The sequence below is a fragment of the Punica granatum genome, chromosome 4, assembly GCF_007655135.1.
Source record: "Punica granatum isolate Tunisia-2019 chromosome 4, ASM765513v2, whole genome shotgun sequence".
Lineage (NCBI taxonomy): Eukaryota > Viridiplantae > Streptophyta > Magnoliopsida > Myrtales > Lythraceae > Punica > Punica granatum.
This window is the reverse complement of record NC_045130.1, coordinates 24,963,768-24,980,819: the sequence shown is the minus strand read 5'-3', so window position 1 is coordinate 24,980,819 and position 17,052 is coordinate 24,963,768. Positions and strand designations below refer to the sequence as shown.

The 17,052-nt window shown below is 40.5% G+C and overlaps 1 protein-coding gene and 1 non-coding gene across 2 annotated transcripts; one reads left to right on the top strand and one right to left on the bottom strand.

Moving 5' to 3' along the window:
* Window positions 1-8,483: 8,483 nt before the first annotated feature.
* Window positions 8,484-8,590, bottom strand: LOC116206489. Its single transcript, XR_004156718.1, has one exon. It is a non-coding gene; the product is annotated as a small nucleolar RNA R71 (small nucleolar RNA).
* On the top strand, window positions 8,499-10,274 carry LOC116204245. Its single transcript, XM_031536325.1, has 4 exons — window positions 8,499-8,837; window positions 8,880-9,405; window positions 9,568-9,669; window positions 9,790-10,274. Exons 1-4 carry the CDS (start codon window positions 8,499-8,501, stop codon window positions 10,272-10,274), a joined length of 1,452 nt encoding a protein of 483 aa, XP_031392185.1.
* The last annotated feature ends 6,778 nt before the right edge of the window (window positions 10,275-17,052 follow it).

The window sequence follows — 17,052 nt, the reverse complement described above, 5'->3', positions numbered from 1 at the left end:
ACGGAGGCCGGTTGACTATATCCAGTCGCCTTCGATCAGATGGGAACATGTAGGCTACATCAACAAAAGGCAGAGATATGCGCAAAATCCGAGGATCTTACCACTGAAGACTTAAAAAGAGAAATTAGAGCCATAAAGAAAGAGTTCTTCGATATATATAAGTTAGGCCAACGGCCAACAAAGCTTCAACAATCACCTCCATCTACACCAAAGCAAGTCTCGTCATCCCCATCGTCGCCGCTAAAGGGAAAGCTCAATCAGGAGTCTCACACTCAACAAACGAGTAGTTGCTCAGGGCAGGCTAAACAACAGCCCTCGCGTTTGCAAGCAGACGCGACTAAACCTTGAGCCCCCAAGTCTATCGATATGGTCAAGACATCGGTCGTCAAATCAACCACAAAAGAAGGGAGCGAAGAGATTCCCGATTTAGCACTGGAGCAGCACAAAGAGGTCAGCCTCTCCGCTGCCTAAAGGCCAGCCCAAGGTACCGCATCTTTCGCCACTTGTGGAAGCTGCATCTTCGCATTCATCCCAACTTGCTCTAGAGGCTAAAGAGCTCCAACGTCAAGATGATGCCGATGTTATCGAAGAGGCTTTACCTCATGAAAAAGGCCAAGTACACTCTTGACCGAGAGCTGTCTCGTGACAAAATCGTGGATTCTACACATACCGGCTCAGAGTCTGGTGTGATTAAAGTCTTCGCTGATGAGTCAGCCTCATGCAATCTAACATGTCAACCAAGCTAGAACGACGAGGAAAGGCTTGTGGAGAAAGACTCGCCTCCATCATCCTCGGCCTCGTCAAATGTGAAGGCGGATTCGCCCAGAGAAAAGGCCGAGGATCATGGATCCAACAAATCCTTGCAACAATTTAAGCTCCAAGGTAATTTTGATGATTTTTCACATGCCGCCTCAAAGGCCTGTGTGATTATTGCCTTTGTTGATAAGTTAACGGTTGGCACCCCGTCAAGACCAGCAGCCGAAGACAGAGATGAGAAATCAGGGGCCACAGTTTTTCCAAGTGAGGCCAAACCTCCATTAGCAACCAATTATGTTGGAGAAGCTGGGCCCCTAGCCTCTAGTTCAGCAGTCAAGCCCACCTCAAATTCAATAGCCATCCAGGCTAGCCCTTGGCCTCCAATTCAGCTAGTTCCTTTACCAGCAAGGCTAGAACATTGGTTGTCATCTCAAATGGTACGGCCAGATTGGAAGGTTAAAGGGTTCTAACGAGCAAAGGCTACAAGCATCTCCTACCACAACATCGAAGCACACGTGGGGGAGGAACATCGGCTCCAAGTTTCATTGACTTTTGACCAAGACTCAAAAGCATCGTGAATAGTGACGCTGATGGGCCGGTTTATTCATGGCCGATCAATCAATCGCTACTACTATCTTGCAAGACATCATGGCCAAACCTCTAGTAACCACTAATTCTAGTGCAGAGGCCCGAACACTGGCCCCCAGTTCAGCAGTTAGGTTGGCCTCCAGTGTAGCGGTCAAGTCAGCCTCCAGTGCAGCTGCAAAGCATTTGGCCTCCAGATCAACGGTCAAGCCAGGTCAACTACTAACCTGCAGTTCAGTAGAGAGGCCAACTCAATCACTAGCCGCCAATTCACCTAGTCCAACCAAGCTATTGGCCGCTAGTTCCATTGGAATGACCAGATTAGAGGTTGAAGGAATTCTGAGGAGGCAAAGGCCTATAAGGCTTACTGCCTCGACCCTAAAATATGAATGGCAAAGAATCATACAGTCAAGAGACTTTCGGCCATTCACTCGAGCTCAAAAGCCCCGAGAGCAACAACGCAAGCAGGCTGAAAGAATGTTGGCCGCTCAACTGGTCAACTCCAAGGGGACATGCCCTCATTCCCTACAAGCGGCGATCCAAGAATTGAGAGGCACGATGAGGCTACGTGCATTTAACAGTTCAAGCGTGGCCATAAAGTACAAACAACCAATCGCCTACAACGCTCGGGGGATGGTCGGCACTCCTATGGCCTTCCCCAAAAGGCGTCAAGCTTCAGAGCTTGAAGGATTGGGGTCGACATAAAGGTGACAACTAAAGGGCTTCACCCTAGTCTTGAGTATTTGAAGAGACGCGCCACCAACTATCCTCTAACTAAGACACAGAAGCGCCGAGAGCAACGACATCGGCGAGACGAAAGGTTAATAACCACTCAATCAAATCTTGTGGCCCGCTTAAAGGTTTCTTTGGTCAACCAACAACGTTTCAAAGGTAGCTCTCCGAATACCTTGGTCGCCAAAAAGTTTATGGTCGGTTCTACGCCAAAGGCCAAAGCTTCATTTGGGGCTAACACTTCAACCAAGTTTGTGTGGGTAGACAAAATTCCTATGGCTAAATCTAAGGTAGTTGCACCGCACAAGGCTCTGGCTAGCCAAGGAGGCTCTACTTGTAAGTTTTCGGAAGCCAAGACCATGGAGTTCGCCACGCGAGGAGGCTTCAATTCCAACTTGTCGGTTGTCAAATCCTTAGAGACCATGTCATATGGGTTTGTAACTACTGATGAGGTAATTCACACTTTTTATGCCTCCACTATGCTACTTATACTATTGCAAACCGATCATGGAGGAGCTAGAGCTTTCAACTGACCAAGTCTCAGCAAGTTAGAGCCCATGGCTAGTAAGGTCGAGACGATTTAGAGTTCGTAATTAGTTAGGCAGTGACTATGCAGGACTCCTAATCCACTCGGCAGCGGCGTGACGAGAAACAATGATCATTTTGGCCGTGTTTGGAATACCCAAGGAGGAAGCCTAGAGGTGTGATTTGTTGCAACAAGTCGAAGGGAGTTCGAGGCCAGCTCTGCACAGTGACTCGCACTAAGGAGCTCGGATTGAGGAGATTCAAAGTATTGTGGAAAGCTAAGAAAGATATCTTTGACTACTCTATTTTCACCTCAGTCCGATTCGGTCTAGTGGATGCTCAGCCGCTGCAAAGAAGTCTCTTGGCCAGTTTTTCCACTCCTGCACAGTTTCGATCCAAATATCGTATCTTGCTCCACGAAGCTTGGATCGAGGTGATTCCAAGCTCTACATAAAACTAAGAGGGAGCTCTACAAATTTTGTGTTTTCACTTCAACTTGGTTTAGCTTCGAGAAGGTTCAGAATTTCTTTGCAGCTAACGCAAGGAAAATGAGATGACCTATTCTTCTCGGTATTTACCTCAACCACTTCCCATATTGCCAGTTGATGAGCTAAGGCCATCGTATTGAGTCAATCCATGAAGGCTTGGAAAAGGGTAAGCAACAAAGCCTAAGGAACTTATTCAATCCTAAGATAATTAGAGGATCAACCATCCAGCAGCGTATTGATTGCCAAAGTAGAACAATTGAAATTCAGCCTTAATCTTGCGGCTGACGACCCGATTACCTTCAAATTCAAAGGTCGTGGATCCTATAGTAATTAGCTTTGACCCCAATGATATAGGCCTTCATTATCAGCTCAGTGGCTGCGCTAATGATGGAAGTGACTGCAATATCGAAGAAATCGACCTTAATATTCTGGCTGATACGGAATGGCCTCCAACATTAAGGCTCTCATGTCCAAATTCGATGGCCTCAACTTCCAAGTAGAAGGTCTAAATATCCTGAAGAAAGGCCAACATATTCTAATTGAAGGACTCGAAGATAATCTTCGGCTTGCACCAAAGGCTAAAGATTCTAAATGCGAGGATTACTGGCTTACACAATGGGCCGATAATTTTATCTACAGAGTCCTGTTCCAGCTAGGGAGCTAACTCCATACATATTGGCTTGTACCTTCACGAAATCCTACACTCCTGGGGTATGGCTGAGCATGTGCTCGTCAACAAAGTCCAGATACCGAAAGAGGCCACCGCTTATGGCGTTGTGATCCCATCATATCCATCCATGTAAGGGAAAGCTTGAGGTGTGATTATCTCCCACATACCAAGCGTTCAACTAGGTTGATCAAAACGAGAAGCGTTTCACGATGAATTTGCAGATTTGAGTAGCTTTGGGAGAAATTTCTTAACCTGCTCCTCAAAATTTGACTTATGGTGATTCTAAGTAGTATAGAATGCTAGGAGATAGCTCTATAACTTTCATCTATTTACCTTAGTCTAGTTCCACGCAGAAGAGGCTCAGCCGCTGCGAAGAAGTTCTCGCAGCTAGTTTTCCCAATTCTATGCAGTTTCAGGTCGAATCTGATTTCTTCATCTACAAAGCTTGGAAAGAAGTGATTCAAAATTCTGTGAAAAGATAAGAGGTAAATCTACAACTCTTATGCTTTAACCTCAATCTAGTTCCGCTTGGAAGACATTCACACATTCGGAGGCACAAAAGTCTTGAGCAGCATCCGAAAAGTGCTATTTGGTGGTCCCTACACTCGGAGAATCACAACCGAGTCTAAGGCCGTGTCCAAGATTGAGGGTCCTGATGATTTTAATGCTCGAGAGGTCGCGATTAAGTTCATAGTTGCGACCAAAGAGATAGCATTTCGAACTCGAAACCTATGAAATAGAGTCCCAGGCAACACCCAATAAAGCAAGGCAAAACTAGCAATGACAGAATCAATCGCAATATGAGGTGTCAGCGGCTAGCTCTGTGCATTCTCACGAAAAATGTCATATCTTGCTGTAGAAAACTCAGACTGAGGTGATTCAGGATGCTATGGAAAGATGAGTAGAAGAGTTACAACTTTCATGTTTTCACGTCAACCCAGTTCTAGTCATAAGATGCTCAACCGCAATGAGGAAGTGTTCATGGCCAATTTTCCAATTTTGCACAGTTTTAATCCGAGTCTCATATCTTGTTCCACGAGACTCGGATCGAGGTGATTCCAGGTTCTGAAGAAAGCCAAGAGACAACCCTACAACTTTGATCCGTTCACATTGACTTAGATCAGTCTCAAAGATGCTTGAAATTGCACAACAAGCAGAACTGAAGCTGAGGTTGCAGAGCTATGACCTCTATAAAGCAAGGTCACGATTCCAAGCTGATAGTTCGAGTACTCTACGACTTCCTCAAGGTATATCCATCACTCTTAATTGAGAGGCATCCCTTTATGGACCTCATGCCCACATTTGTCTTGGTTGCGCGGACCCTAATTTCGTCTCGTCAGGGCCCGCATGCATGCGCACTGATTGCACGGGTTGGGAGTATCCACCTTTTTGGGGGACGCGCGACGAATACACGTGAGAAGAAGTCACCACTAACTATTTACAACTCGGAGGTTGAGGGCTAATAAGTTGCCTAGGTTTAGGGGTAAGGAATACACTTAGTTGCTAAGGCATATGGTTTTATAAAACTAGGAGTGCCGAGTTCGAGGGTTCTACTACGTGCGGGCCTATATCCTGTTGGTACTCTAGTTTGTCTAGCGTTTGCCATTTTTAATTTATTTACCGCTTGATTAGGTTACGTTCGTCTTGCTTGGTTTGACATCGTAAATTTGTGAAAATAATCGATTCAGATTAAGAGGCCGAAAGAGGAGCGGATCCTCGTGTGAAGGGATCGGTCCATTGTCCTCGTGTCTCGGCTAATTGGACTATGATGGCTGATTTACCGCGTGGTTCGGGCTTGCGACTCATGTGGTCCTGCTTGTCTCAGGGACACATAAATCGACTCGACCAGTTTCGACTCTCAGATCTCTTGCTTGCCGACCGGGATTATTACATGAATGAATGTACAAGTAAATGCCTCGCAATGTACTCTAAAATAAATACAAATTACATCAAGTGGATCCCAATCAGGTCACGTTTGGTCAATATTCAGCTCACGCTCACCGTAGGTTTGAAAGATCGAAATTGAAATTAATGCGACGTGGGCTCATGAGAGCCAGAGTCCGAGTCTGACAAAACTGGCGAATCCCAGAAGAACCGAATAGTCCTTGAGATAGCCGTGGGACCGACTGAGCTCTCAAGTGATTGTCCGACCCCGTTTCACTCGGCTCGATCCGGGTCATCCTTCGCTTGGACCATACTCGGATTGACACGAGCGACTTGAGGCTAGGCCCTATGTCGCACTCGGATCGTGCACTTTCGGTGTGTGTCGGGACGTTGGATCCCGTGATCGATGGCTAGGGCGTTGGACCCAGTGTGAACCGTACCCTATGGAATCGGGCTCGACCCGCAAGAAGATAGACATAAACATATGAATATAGATAAACAGACAAGTGATGTATTATTTGTCAGGTTTACGTGATTATCAGATTATGAATCGGGGTTGCTTAGCAAACATGTCTCTATCCTAAATAGATAAAAACAGAAATGACATACATGATGAAAATAGGCCATGGGCCGCCCTGGAAAGGCATGTAACATTCGACTTTGCTTAAGAAAGTACTTGACATATATGATGTATGTTGTCAAACCCCGAATGTGTTGGTTTGCTTTAAGTTTGTCTGTTTTATGATTCTGACATATTAATGTGTTATGACTGTCAGAACCCCGTTTTGGTCCACCGGTTCCAGAGGAGGGTAAAATCGTCATTTCGTCAACCGTCGGAGGAAGTATTTTGATTGCCTAAGCATTCATGGTTTTAAACTAAGGGACATTCTTTTAATTTAACTTTAATGTGACATTTTTCATAAAATACTCTACGGGACTGTACGGACCCGAATGTGGTTCTCGTCGGGCCCGCTGATAAGGGCATATTATACTCATATTTTATTGTGCAATTCATGTTAAATTATTATGAATTTTATAGAAATTATAAGAAGCTGGTGCTTAATTATGTGTAATTTGATATTGTAGGTCTTTGAGGACTTAGATGGAATTACGAGCAATATTGAGGAGTTTTGCGCAATTTGGAGCTAGCCTATATCTTTCAGAAATCTTTTTTGTTTTGGAGATAAATACTCCTTATAACAAGATTAGGAAACCCTAGGGGGGAGCCATCTTTCACCATTCTTTTAACCTAGAGAGTTTTTGGAGAGAGTTTTGTCTGGAGCCGTCACTTGGATCAATTGATTTGAAGCGAAAATTGTGGAAGAAATTATTCCTTAAAGGAATTGTTGGGTTTTTGTTTTAGGATTCAATATTTTGAGTTTACTGCTGAATATGAATTCTATTGCTATGACTCATTTGAATTATAATTGTGTTTTCAATTCCATGATGTTCTAAGCTTCTCTTGTGGGAATATGATGAAACCCTAGGTAGCTAATATGATGATTGTCGCCATGTTATAGGATTAATAGATGTGTTGATGATTCATGATTGCAATTCCTATAATTTCAATTTTAATTCTTAATTGGTTATAATTGTTAGAAACACTATTGATACGAGAGTTGATATAGGGTTTGTTTGGAATTCTTGATTGGACTAATTAGTTAAATGCGGAAGCTGCGTTAATTAGTTTAATTAGAGATTATTCAGGGATTAATGCAATGTTTCTAGTTAGTTATTCGCTAAGACATTAGGGATAATTAATTTAGGGCATTAGACAATCATAGCACTGGAAGGTGTATGATTATAATTTAGAGTCCACTATTAATTAGAGATGCGGGAGCTGATTGATTAATTATGGGTTTAAGACTTTAATTTTAAAGGTTTGATAAACTCACTTGAATAACCACATAGCTATTAATCTATATAACATGATGGCAATCTGATTAGTGAAACTAGGGTGGATTCTGTTTTTCCCACTTTCAATTAATATATTTTCATACAATTATCTTTCTGCTTTTTGTGACGATTTAGGTTGATTAGTAGTTAATTTAGTTAATTCTCTCAATTTGATTGCCTAGATAATAATAGAATCTAATATAGGTTTAGTAATTAATTAATCCTCATGGGATTGACACTCTATTCATCACTATATTACTTTATCAGACCCAGTGCACTTGCTTGTAGAATTCGCGCTTATCTTTATATATATTCACAGTGGATCAAGCTCTTGGCGCCATTGCCGGGGATTAACTTAATATTAGACCACCTTTAGTTCTATTGTTAATTTAGGCGCACTTTATTGTGTGTTTGTTTCTTGTTCTCTTTATAGGTATTCTATGCGCAGGAGTAGAAGTGCTGAACTTCTACCATTAGATCCTGAGATAGAGCGCACCTTGCATCGGTTGAGAAGAGAGAATAGAAGGGAAGCATTGCAGGCAGTTGAGATGGCAGACGATGACATCAACCGCCAGATATAGGGTGCTGCCAGAGCACTTCGAGACTATGTAGTACCTACTATTATGGGTTCTGCGATCAGAAGGCCTACTATTCCAGCTAATAACTTTGAACTGAAGCCGGCACTCATCCAGATGGTTCAATCAAATCAGTTTGGAGGATATCCCAACGAGAGTCCTGATGAGCATATTGCAGGATTCCTCCAATACTGTAACACGGTAAAGATGAATAATGTCACTGATGATGTTATTAGATTACAACTTTTTCCTTTCTCACTTAGGGATAAAGCGAGAGCCTGGTTCAATTCATTGCCACAAGAGTCCATCACCACCTGGGCCGACCTCTCATCTAAGTTTCTTAGGAGATTTTTCCCACCAGCTAGGACTGCAAGATTGAGGAACGAAATGACTAACTTCACCCTGTTCAGTGGTGAATCACTTTATGAGGCGTGGGAGAGATTCAAGGAGGCAATCCGAAAGTGCCCACATCACGAATTGCCATATAATCTCCTAATTGAGGTCTTTTATCTTAGCCTGGATGATACATTGAGGTCTCTAGTAGATGCTGCAGCAGGAGGCGCACTGATGGGTAAGAATTATGATGAAGCAAGTGCTTTGATAGAAAAGATGGCCTCCAGTGCACATAATTGGCAGAATGAGAGAAGCAAATCAAGAGTGGCATCAGTCAATGACATGGACACTATTGCTAATTTGACAACCCAAATTTCAGCTCTTACTACCCAGGTAAGTAAACTCACCTCAGCCCATTCTTTTAATACTAATCAGGTTGCTTTTTGTGAGTTGTGTTCAAGACCACATTCGACTCTTGAATGCATGTCTAGAAATCCCTTAGCTTCACCCAATGGAGAGCAAGTGAACTTTGTCAACAACTTCCAACGGGGTAATCAAGGACTTTATTCGAACACTTACAATCCATGGTGGCGTAATCATCCTAATTTCTCATGGAGGAACGAGAATAATGCATTTAAACCGCCACCTGGATTTCAGAAGCAAGACCCTGCTCAGAATGCTCCACCTCAGCAAAGTCAGTCAAGAATGGAAGAGCTCATGTTGAGCTATATGCAAAAGACTGACACCATGCTACAGAATCAACAAGCCACTATTCGAAACCTTGAGGGTCAGATTAGTCAGATTTCTCAACAATTGAGTAATAGACCATCAGGATCTTTACCCAACAACATTGAAGAAAACCCCATGGGTGTCAATGCTATAATGCTAAGGAGTGGCAAGGAATTGGACACAATCAATAGAAAAGCTCAAACTGAGGAGGAGAGTCCAGAGAAAGACAAAGGTAAGCAAAAGGTGGAGGAACCAGGGTAGAAGTCACTAGGGGTGAAACTGTATGTTCCTCCTGTCCTTTTTCTAGGAAGATTGTAGCAACAGCAACTGGACGCCTAATTTGCTATATTCCTGGATGTCTTTAAAAAGCTGCAAATCAACATTCCTTATGCAGAAGCACTCCAGCAGATGCCTTCATATGCTAGATTCATGAAGGATCTGCTCACTAAAAAGAGGAAGTTTGATGGGAGAGAGCCTGTGATGCTTACAAGGGAGTGTTCTATGATTCTTCAACAAGACTTGCCTAACTTACCACGCAAACAAAGAGATTAGGGGAGTTTCATTGTTCCTTGCACTATAGGGAGCTTTCATTTTGAGAAAGTTCTTATCGATTCAGGTGCAAGTATAAATTTAATGCCTCTATCTATTTTCAAGAAACTTGGACTTGGAGAATGCAAGGAAACTCATATTACCTTGCAACTTGCTGACAGAAGTATCAAATATCCAAAGGGCATTGTCGAGAATGTCCTGGTGAAGGTAGACAAATTCATATTTCCAGTCGACTTCATAGTCCTGGAGATAGAGGAGGACAGAGAGGTACCCATGATCCTTGGCAGACCGTTCCTTGTGACAGGTAAAGCATTAATAGATGTGGAACAAGGTAAGCTCACTTTAAGAGTTATGGATGAACAAATAACTTTTAATGTTTATGATGCCATAAAGAAATTTGATGATGGCAAATCTTGTTACACCATTGATATTATTGATGAGCTTATCTCTGAGTCAGTGGAGGAGAAAGCAGGTGTGGATACAATGGAATCAGTCCTTAAGGATCTGGACGATTGGAGTGATGATGATGAGCCTGAGGAAGAATATGTGTAGAAGGTGTTGGAAATCAAGGCTCGCTACTATGAGGAGCTGGGCACTAGTGCGACAAAACCAATGTCATCTTTGACACAGTCCCCGGTGCTAGAACTTAAACCCTTGCCTAGCCATTTAAAATATGCATATCTTGGAATAGATGATACTTTGCCAATAATTATCTCTTCTTCCTTGACAGGTGATCAGGAGCAACAACTCCTAAGCGTGCTGAGAGAGCACAAGGAGGCAATAGGATGGATTATTGCAGGTATCAAAGGGATCAGCCCTCTGATTTGCACTCACAGGATAATGTTGGAAGCTAAGTGCAAACCCACAGTGCAACCACAGAGGCGACTTAACCCAACTCTCAAAGAGGTAGTGAAGAAAGAAGTGCTTAAACTGTTGGATGCATGTATTATCTATCCTATCTCAGATAGTAAATGGGTTAGTCCTGTTCAAGTAGTGCCTAAAAAGGGTGGTATGACTGTGGTTAAAAATGATGTCAATGAATTAATCCCGACTCATACTGTGACTGGGTGGAGAGTTTGTATAGATTACAGGAAACTAAATGATGCTACACGTAAAGACCATTTCCCCCTCCCCTTCATTGATCAGATGCTAGAAAAACTTGCAGGGCATGATTATTATTGTTTTCTAGATGGCTATTCTGGTTACAATCAGATTCATATAGCACCCGAGGACCAGGAGAAAACCACATTCACTTGTCCCTATGACACTTTTGCCTTTAGGAGAATGCCCTTCGGTCTCTGTAATGCACCTGCCACTTTCCAGAGGTGCATGATGTCTATATTTTCTAACATGCTAGAGAATTTTATTGAAATATTTATGGATGATTTCTCCGTTTTTGGGAAGTCATTTGAATCTTGTTTGACAAATTTAGGCCGTGCGCTTAAAAGATGTAAGGAGACTAATCTGCTTCTGAACTGGGAGAAATGTCATTTTAGGGCAAATTACAAAAAAAAACCCAAATTTTGTAAAATGTCTCAGTTTTGTCCTAAATTTTGTTTTGTAACAAAAAAAACCATAAGTTTTCTAAAATGTCTCAAAAATGACCTCTGTTATAACTTCCGTCAATTTTTGCCTACGTGTGACCTACGTGGACTGTTAAAGGGACCCACTAGCCTACGTGTGACCTGCGTGGACTGTTAAAGGGACCCACCATCAGCAGCAAAAATTGATGGAAGTTATAACGGAGGTAATTTTTGAGACATTTTAGAAAACTTATAGTTTTTTTTGTTACAAAACAAAATTTAGGACAAAATTGAGACATTCTACAAAACTTGAGTTTTTTTTTTGTAATTTACCCGTCATTTTATGGTAAAAGAGGGAATAGTCTTAGGTCACAAGGTGTCAAAGAAAGAGATTGAAGTTGATCGAGCAAAAGTGGAGATAATAGAGAAGTTGCCACCACCCACTTAAGCAAAAGGAGTAAGGAGCTTCTTAGGACATGCTGGCTTCTACAGGAGATTTATCAAGGACTTTTCTAAAATCTCTAGACCTCTTTATAATTTACTTGAAAAAGATTTTGCTTTTGTTTTTAATGACAGTTGTTTGCAGGCATTCAATTTATTGAAAGAGAAACTCACTTCTGCACCAGTGATCGTTGTACCTAATTGGGAGCTTCCGTTTGAGCTGAAGTGTGATGCCAACGACTATGCTGTAGGAGCAGTACTTGGGCAAAGGAGAGGTAAGGTATTTCATGCAATATACAATGCTAGTAGAACTTTAAATGAGGCCCAAAAGAACTATGCCATAACTGAAAAAGAGCTTTTAGCAGTCATATTTGCATGTGACAAGTTCCGGCCTTATCTGATAGGTTCTAAGATCATAGTATACACAAACCATGCTGCCCTGAAATATTTGTTTGCTAAAGCTGATGCTAAACCTAGGCTAATTCGTTGGATTCTACTGCTACAAGAATTTGACTTGGAAATTAGAGATACAAAGAGAATTGAAAATGTAGTAGCTGATCTTTTATCCCATTTGGAATCTGATTGTTTAGATCCACCCATTAATGAAAAGTTCCCTGATGAACAATTGCATGCAGTAGAAATCCAAGGATTACCTTGGTATGCTGATATAGTTAATTACATGGTTAGCAAAATCACACCATATGGTTTGTCATCTCATCAGAAAAAGAAATTTTTGCATGATGTGAAATACTATTTTTGGGACGAACCATATCTGTTTAAATGTTGTGTTGACCAAGTAATTAGACGCTGCGTGCCTGAAACTGAACAACTAGAGACATGAACTACCACAAAATAATATTCTTGTAATTGAACTTTTTGATGTGTGGGGAATAGGCTTTATGGGTCCTTTTCTCTCTTCTTTTTCAAATAAATATATTCTTGTGACTGTTGATTATGTTTCAAAATGGGTAGAAACAGTTGCACTACAAAGTAATGATGTCAGAGTTGTAATCAGATTTTTGAAAAAGAACATCTTTTTAAGATTTGGGGTACCTAGAGCCATTATAAGTGACGGGGCATCACATTTTTGCAATCGACAGTTTGAAAAATTATTATCAAAATATGGAGTTACTCATAAAATTGCCACCCCTTATCATCTGCAAACTTGTGGACAGGTTGAGGTATCCAATAGGGAAATAAAGCGTATCTTACAGAAAACAGTCAATGCATCTAGGAAAGATTGGTCTTTAAAACTTGATGATGCATTGTGGGCTTACAGGACAGCTTTCAGAACCCCTATAGGAATGTCCCCATACAAGATTGTTTATGGTAAATCATGTCACCTACCAGTAGAGCTTGAGCACAAAGCATATTGGGCCATAAAATACCTTAACTTTGATTTACAAACTGCAAGTGAAAAGAGATTGCTCCAGTTGAATCAGATGGCTGAAATGAGAGAGGAAGCATATGAAAATGCTACGATATACAAGGAGCGAGCCAAGCGATAGCATGATAGGAACATCCTAAAGCGAGAGTTTTTGCCTGGTCAGAAAGTCCTATTATAAAACTCTCGCCTGAAGTTGTTCCCAGGTAAGTTAAAATCTCGATGGTCTAGACCATTTGTTATTTCTAATGTTTTTCCCTATGGTGCAGTTGAGCTGAAGTCAGAAGATGACCACACTTTTAAAGTAAACGGTCATCTTCTCAAGCATTACTTTGAAGGGAAAAACATTGATGGTGATGCCACTACAGTGGATCTAGCAAATTCGGTTGAAGAACTGGAAAAGTCGAACTAACGACTATAAACTAAGTGCTTAATGGGAGGCAGCCCATGTCTGAGAGCTAAACTCCATGTTGGCTCTCAATTCTTTTGCTTCATTTGTTTTATTTTGATTTGCTGCTGGTTTGTACTTTATCAAGCACCCACTCATTGGGTAGACTTGGGATATTTGCTATTTGACTGTTTTAGTTAAGATGGATTATCTGTTATTTCTGTTATTTTTGTTGTTTTCTTTTTGTTTTTGAAGCCAAGGTAGATAACAACTGCTGGCTCTCTATATTGCTATACCGGTTGGAACTCCAATTGCTTCAGCTTAATTTTTCGAAACCGGGGAAGTACTAGTATCTCTTTTTCTCTTATGTTCTTTATTTTGATTGTCGTTTTACTGGAGCTACATTAGGAACAGTGAGGACACTGTTTAATCTAAGTGTGGGGAATAGAGATACTAAACAAATAGAGTATAAAATTGAATATGGTGTTGATGTCTGAATTCTGTAATTTAATTTGTTACTCATGACATCTAATACCTGTCTTTGTTGATAAATGGTTATACTCCCCTGTCACCTTGAACTATAATTGTCCCTAAGTTACATGGCAATTGTTAGGCCAAATTTTTTTTAAAAAACTATTGAAATCTAGAGATTGTACGAAGAATACTGTTGATAGCATTTGTTCAGGAATTGTTTGAAAAAATTGACTCATTTAGGCGCCCTACTCACCATTATTGTGATTTTTGTACTTAGTTAAAATTAATTAGTCATATCTTTAGAAATCAAATTTACCTAGTTTTTAGCCCTAGAGTTTGAAGTTTAAGAGTCGGTCAAGTCCTTAAGTGAAAAATAAACAGTTCTACTTCTAAGCAAAGTTAGTTAGTATATCTTCTTTTTAATTGTTCTAATAGCACTTTAACATTTAGTGAAAGAGGTAGAAGAAGCTTTGTACTTAGTGATTCCTATAAAAGAAGTCTGAAAAGTGTTAGTGAGCATTCAAAAAAAAAAAAGCAAGCATAGCCTTTACTCCAATGACTCAATAATTGAGTTATGAGTATCCTAACTTGAATGTTAGAGTGAGGAAGAGTTTGTAGGGGTCCCTTTAAAACTCGGTCACTTGGGTGATGAGCCCGGGATGTGCCGACTCAATGAACTCACTATAACGAGAAGGGCGGAAAGGCACAAGTTCAAACAAAAATTGGACTTGAAGGAAAAAAAAATTGCTTTAGAAACAGAAAGGAAAAATTGAATGCAAAAAGAAAAAAATGAATTAAGACTTGTAATAAAAAGGAAGAAAACCTAGGGACGAAGCATATACCATATGCTTTCACTACCTTGTTGACTTGCTTAAAGGGATAATTAGAGGGATCATATGCTTGCTAACAGCTATGAAGTTTAAATGTGTGTTTTTCCTTATAGGACGGAGTATTTACATTTGAAATAAAAATCTTAGGCTAAACGCTTGGATTAAAATTTGCTTTCTCTAGATTAGCTTGTTAATTTCAACTGTAGTACTCTGATCACATGTTTCCAGTTTCATTTGAGCAGTGGGCACCACAAAATAGCGAGTCATAAATTGTGAGATATCAGATGCTTGAATCAGTGAATATGAAAATTTGTACTCTCTATGATAGATTTCTTTCCTTGGTCTTATTTATTTTGCTTGAGGACAAACAAAAGTTCAAGTGTGGGGAAGTTGATAAGGACATATTATACTCATATTTTATTGTGCAATTCATGTTAAATTATTATGAATTTTATAGAAATTATAAGAAGTTGGTGCTTAATTATGTGTAATTTGATATTGTAGGTCTTTGAAGACTTAGATGGAATTATGAGCAATATTGAGGAGTTTTGTGCAATTTGGAGCCAGCCTATATCTTTTGGAAATCTTTTTTGTTTTGGAGATAAATACTCTTTATAACAAGATTAGGAAACCCTGGGGGGGGGGGGGGGGGGGGGGGGGGGGGGGGGAAGAGTCATCTTTCACATTCTTTTAACCTAGAGAGTTTTTGGAGAGAGTCTTGTCTGGAGCCGTTACCTGGATCAATTGATTTGAAGCGAAGAATTGTGGAAGAGACTATTCCTTAAAGGAATTGTTGGGTTTTTTTTTTAGGATTCAATATCTTGAGTTTACTGCTGAATATGAATTCTATTACAATGACTTATTTGAATTATAATTGTGTTTTCAATTCCATGATGTTCTAAGCTTCTCTTGTGGGAATATGATGAAACCCTAGGTAGCTAATATGATGATTGTCGCCGTGTTATAGGATTAATAGATGTGTTGATGATTCATAATTGCAATTCCTATAATTTCAATTTTAATTCTTAATTGGTTATAATTGTTAGAAACACTATTGATACGAGAGTTGATATAGGGTTTGTTAAGAATTCTTTATTAGACTAATTAGTTAAATGCGGAAGCTGCGTTAATTAGTTTAATTAGAGATTATCCAGGGATTAATGCAATGTTTCTAGTTAGTTATTCGCTAAGACATTAGGGATAATTAATTTAAGGCATTAGACAGTTATAGCACTGGAAGGTGTATGATTATAATTTAGAGTCCACTATTAATTAGAGATGCGAGAGCTGATTGATTAATTAGGGGTTTAAGCCTTTAATTTTAAAGGTTTGATAAACTCACTTGACTAACCACATAGCTATTAATCTATATAACATGATGGCAATCTGATTAGTGAAACTAGGGTGGGTTCTGTTTTTCCCACTTTCAATTGATATATTTTCATACAATTCTCTTTCTGCTCTTTGTGACGATTTAGGTTGATTAGTAGTTAATTAGTTAATTCTCTCAATTTGATTGCCCAGATAATAATAGAATCTAATATAGGTTTAGTACTTAATTAATCCTCATGGGATCGACACTCTATTCATCACTATCTTACTTGATCAAACCCCGTGCACTTGCTGGTACAATTTGCATTTATCTTTATATATATTCACAGTGGATCACCCACATGCGGGCTTTTGGATCGCGTGGCTTGGGAGTGTCCACCTTCGCGGGAATATGTGACAGACACGCGTGAGAAAGAGTAGTCACTACTTGTTTACAACCCGAAGGTCGAGGGCCGGTGAGTTGCCTGGGTCTAGGAGTAATGGTACAGCTAGTTTTCCTAAGACATTGGTCTGTGCAGAACTGGAAAGTCCGAGTTCGGGGGTTCACGTTATGTGCGGGCCTATATCTCGCACGCCCTTTCGGTACTCTAACTTGCTAGGCTTGCAGTTTTATCTTATTTACCGCGTGAATTAGGTTGCGCTCGGCTTGCACGTTTTGACCCCGAAAATTCGGTGAACTAAACGATGTTCGTTGGGAAGCCGAGAGAGAAGTATGCCCGTATGTCAAGGAATCGACACACTATCTTGCGTTACAGTCCATCAAACCATGATGGTTGTAATCCTGTGTGAATCGGAACCGCAAAATCTTGGGATTACTCTTGTCTGGGCAAGCATTGGACCGATTCGATTAGTTCGACTCTCGGACCATTCGCTCATCGATCAGGATTCTTATAGAAATAAGTGTACAAAGTAAAATCCTTACAATGCTCTAAAAAAAATTACAAATTACAAATGATTG

Excerpts from the sequence above, each read along its gene's own strand:
- LOC116204245 (XM_031536325.1), top strand. The coding sequence starts at position 8,499 with ATGACTAACTTCACCCTGTTCAGTGGTGAATCACTTTATGAGGCGTGG. Across the intron at positions 8,838-8,879 it reads TTTCAGCTCTTACTACCCAG|GTTGCTTTTTGTGAGTTGTG; the intron begins GTAAGTAAACTC and ends AATACTAATCAG. Across the intron at positions 9,670-9,789 it reads TGTGATGCTTACAAGGGAGT|GTGCAAGTATAAATTTAATG; the intron begins GTTCTATGATTC and ends TTATCGATTCAG.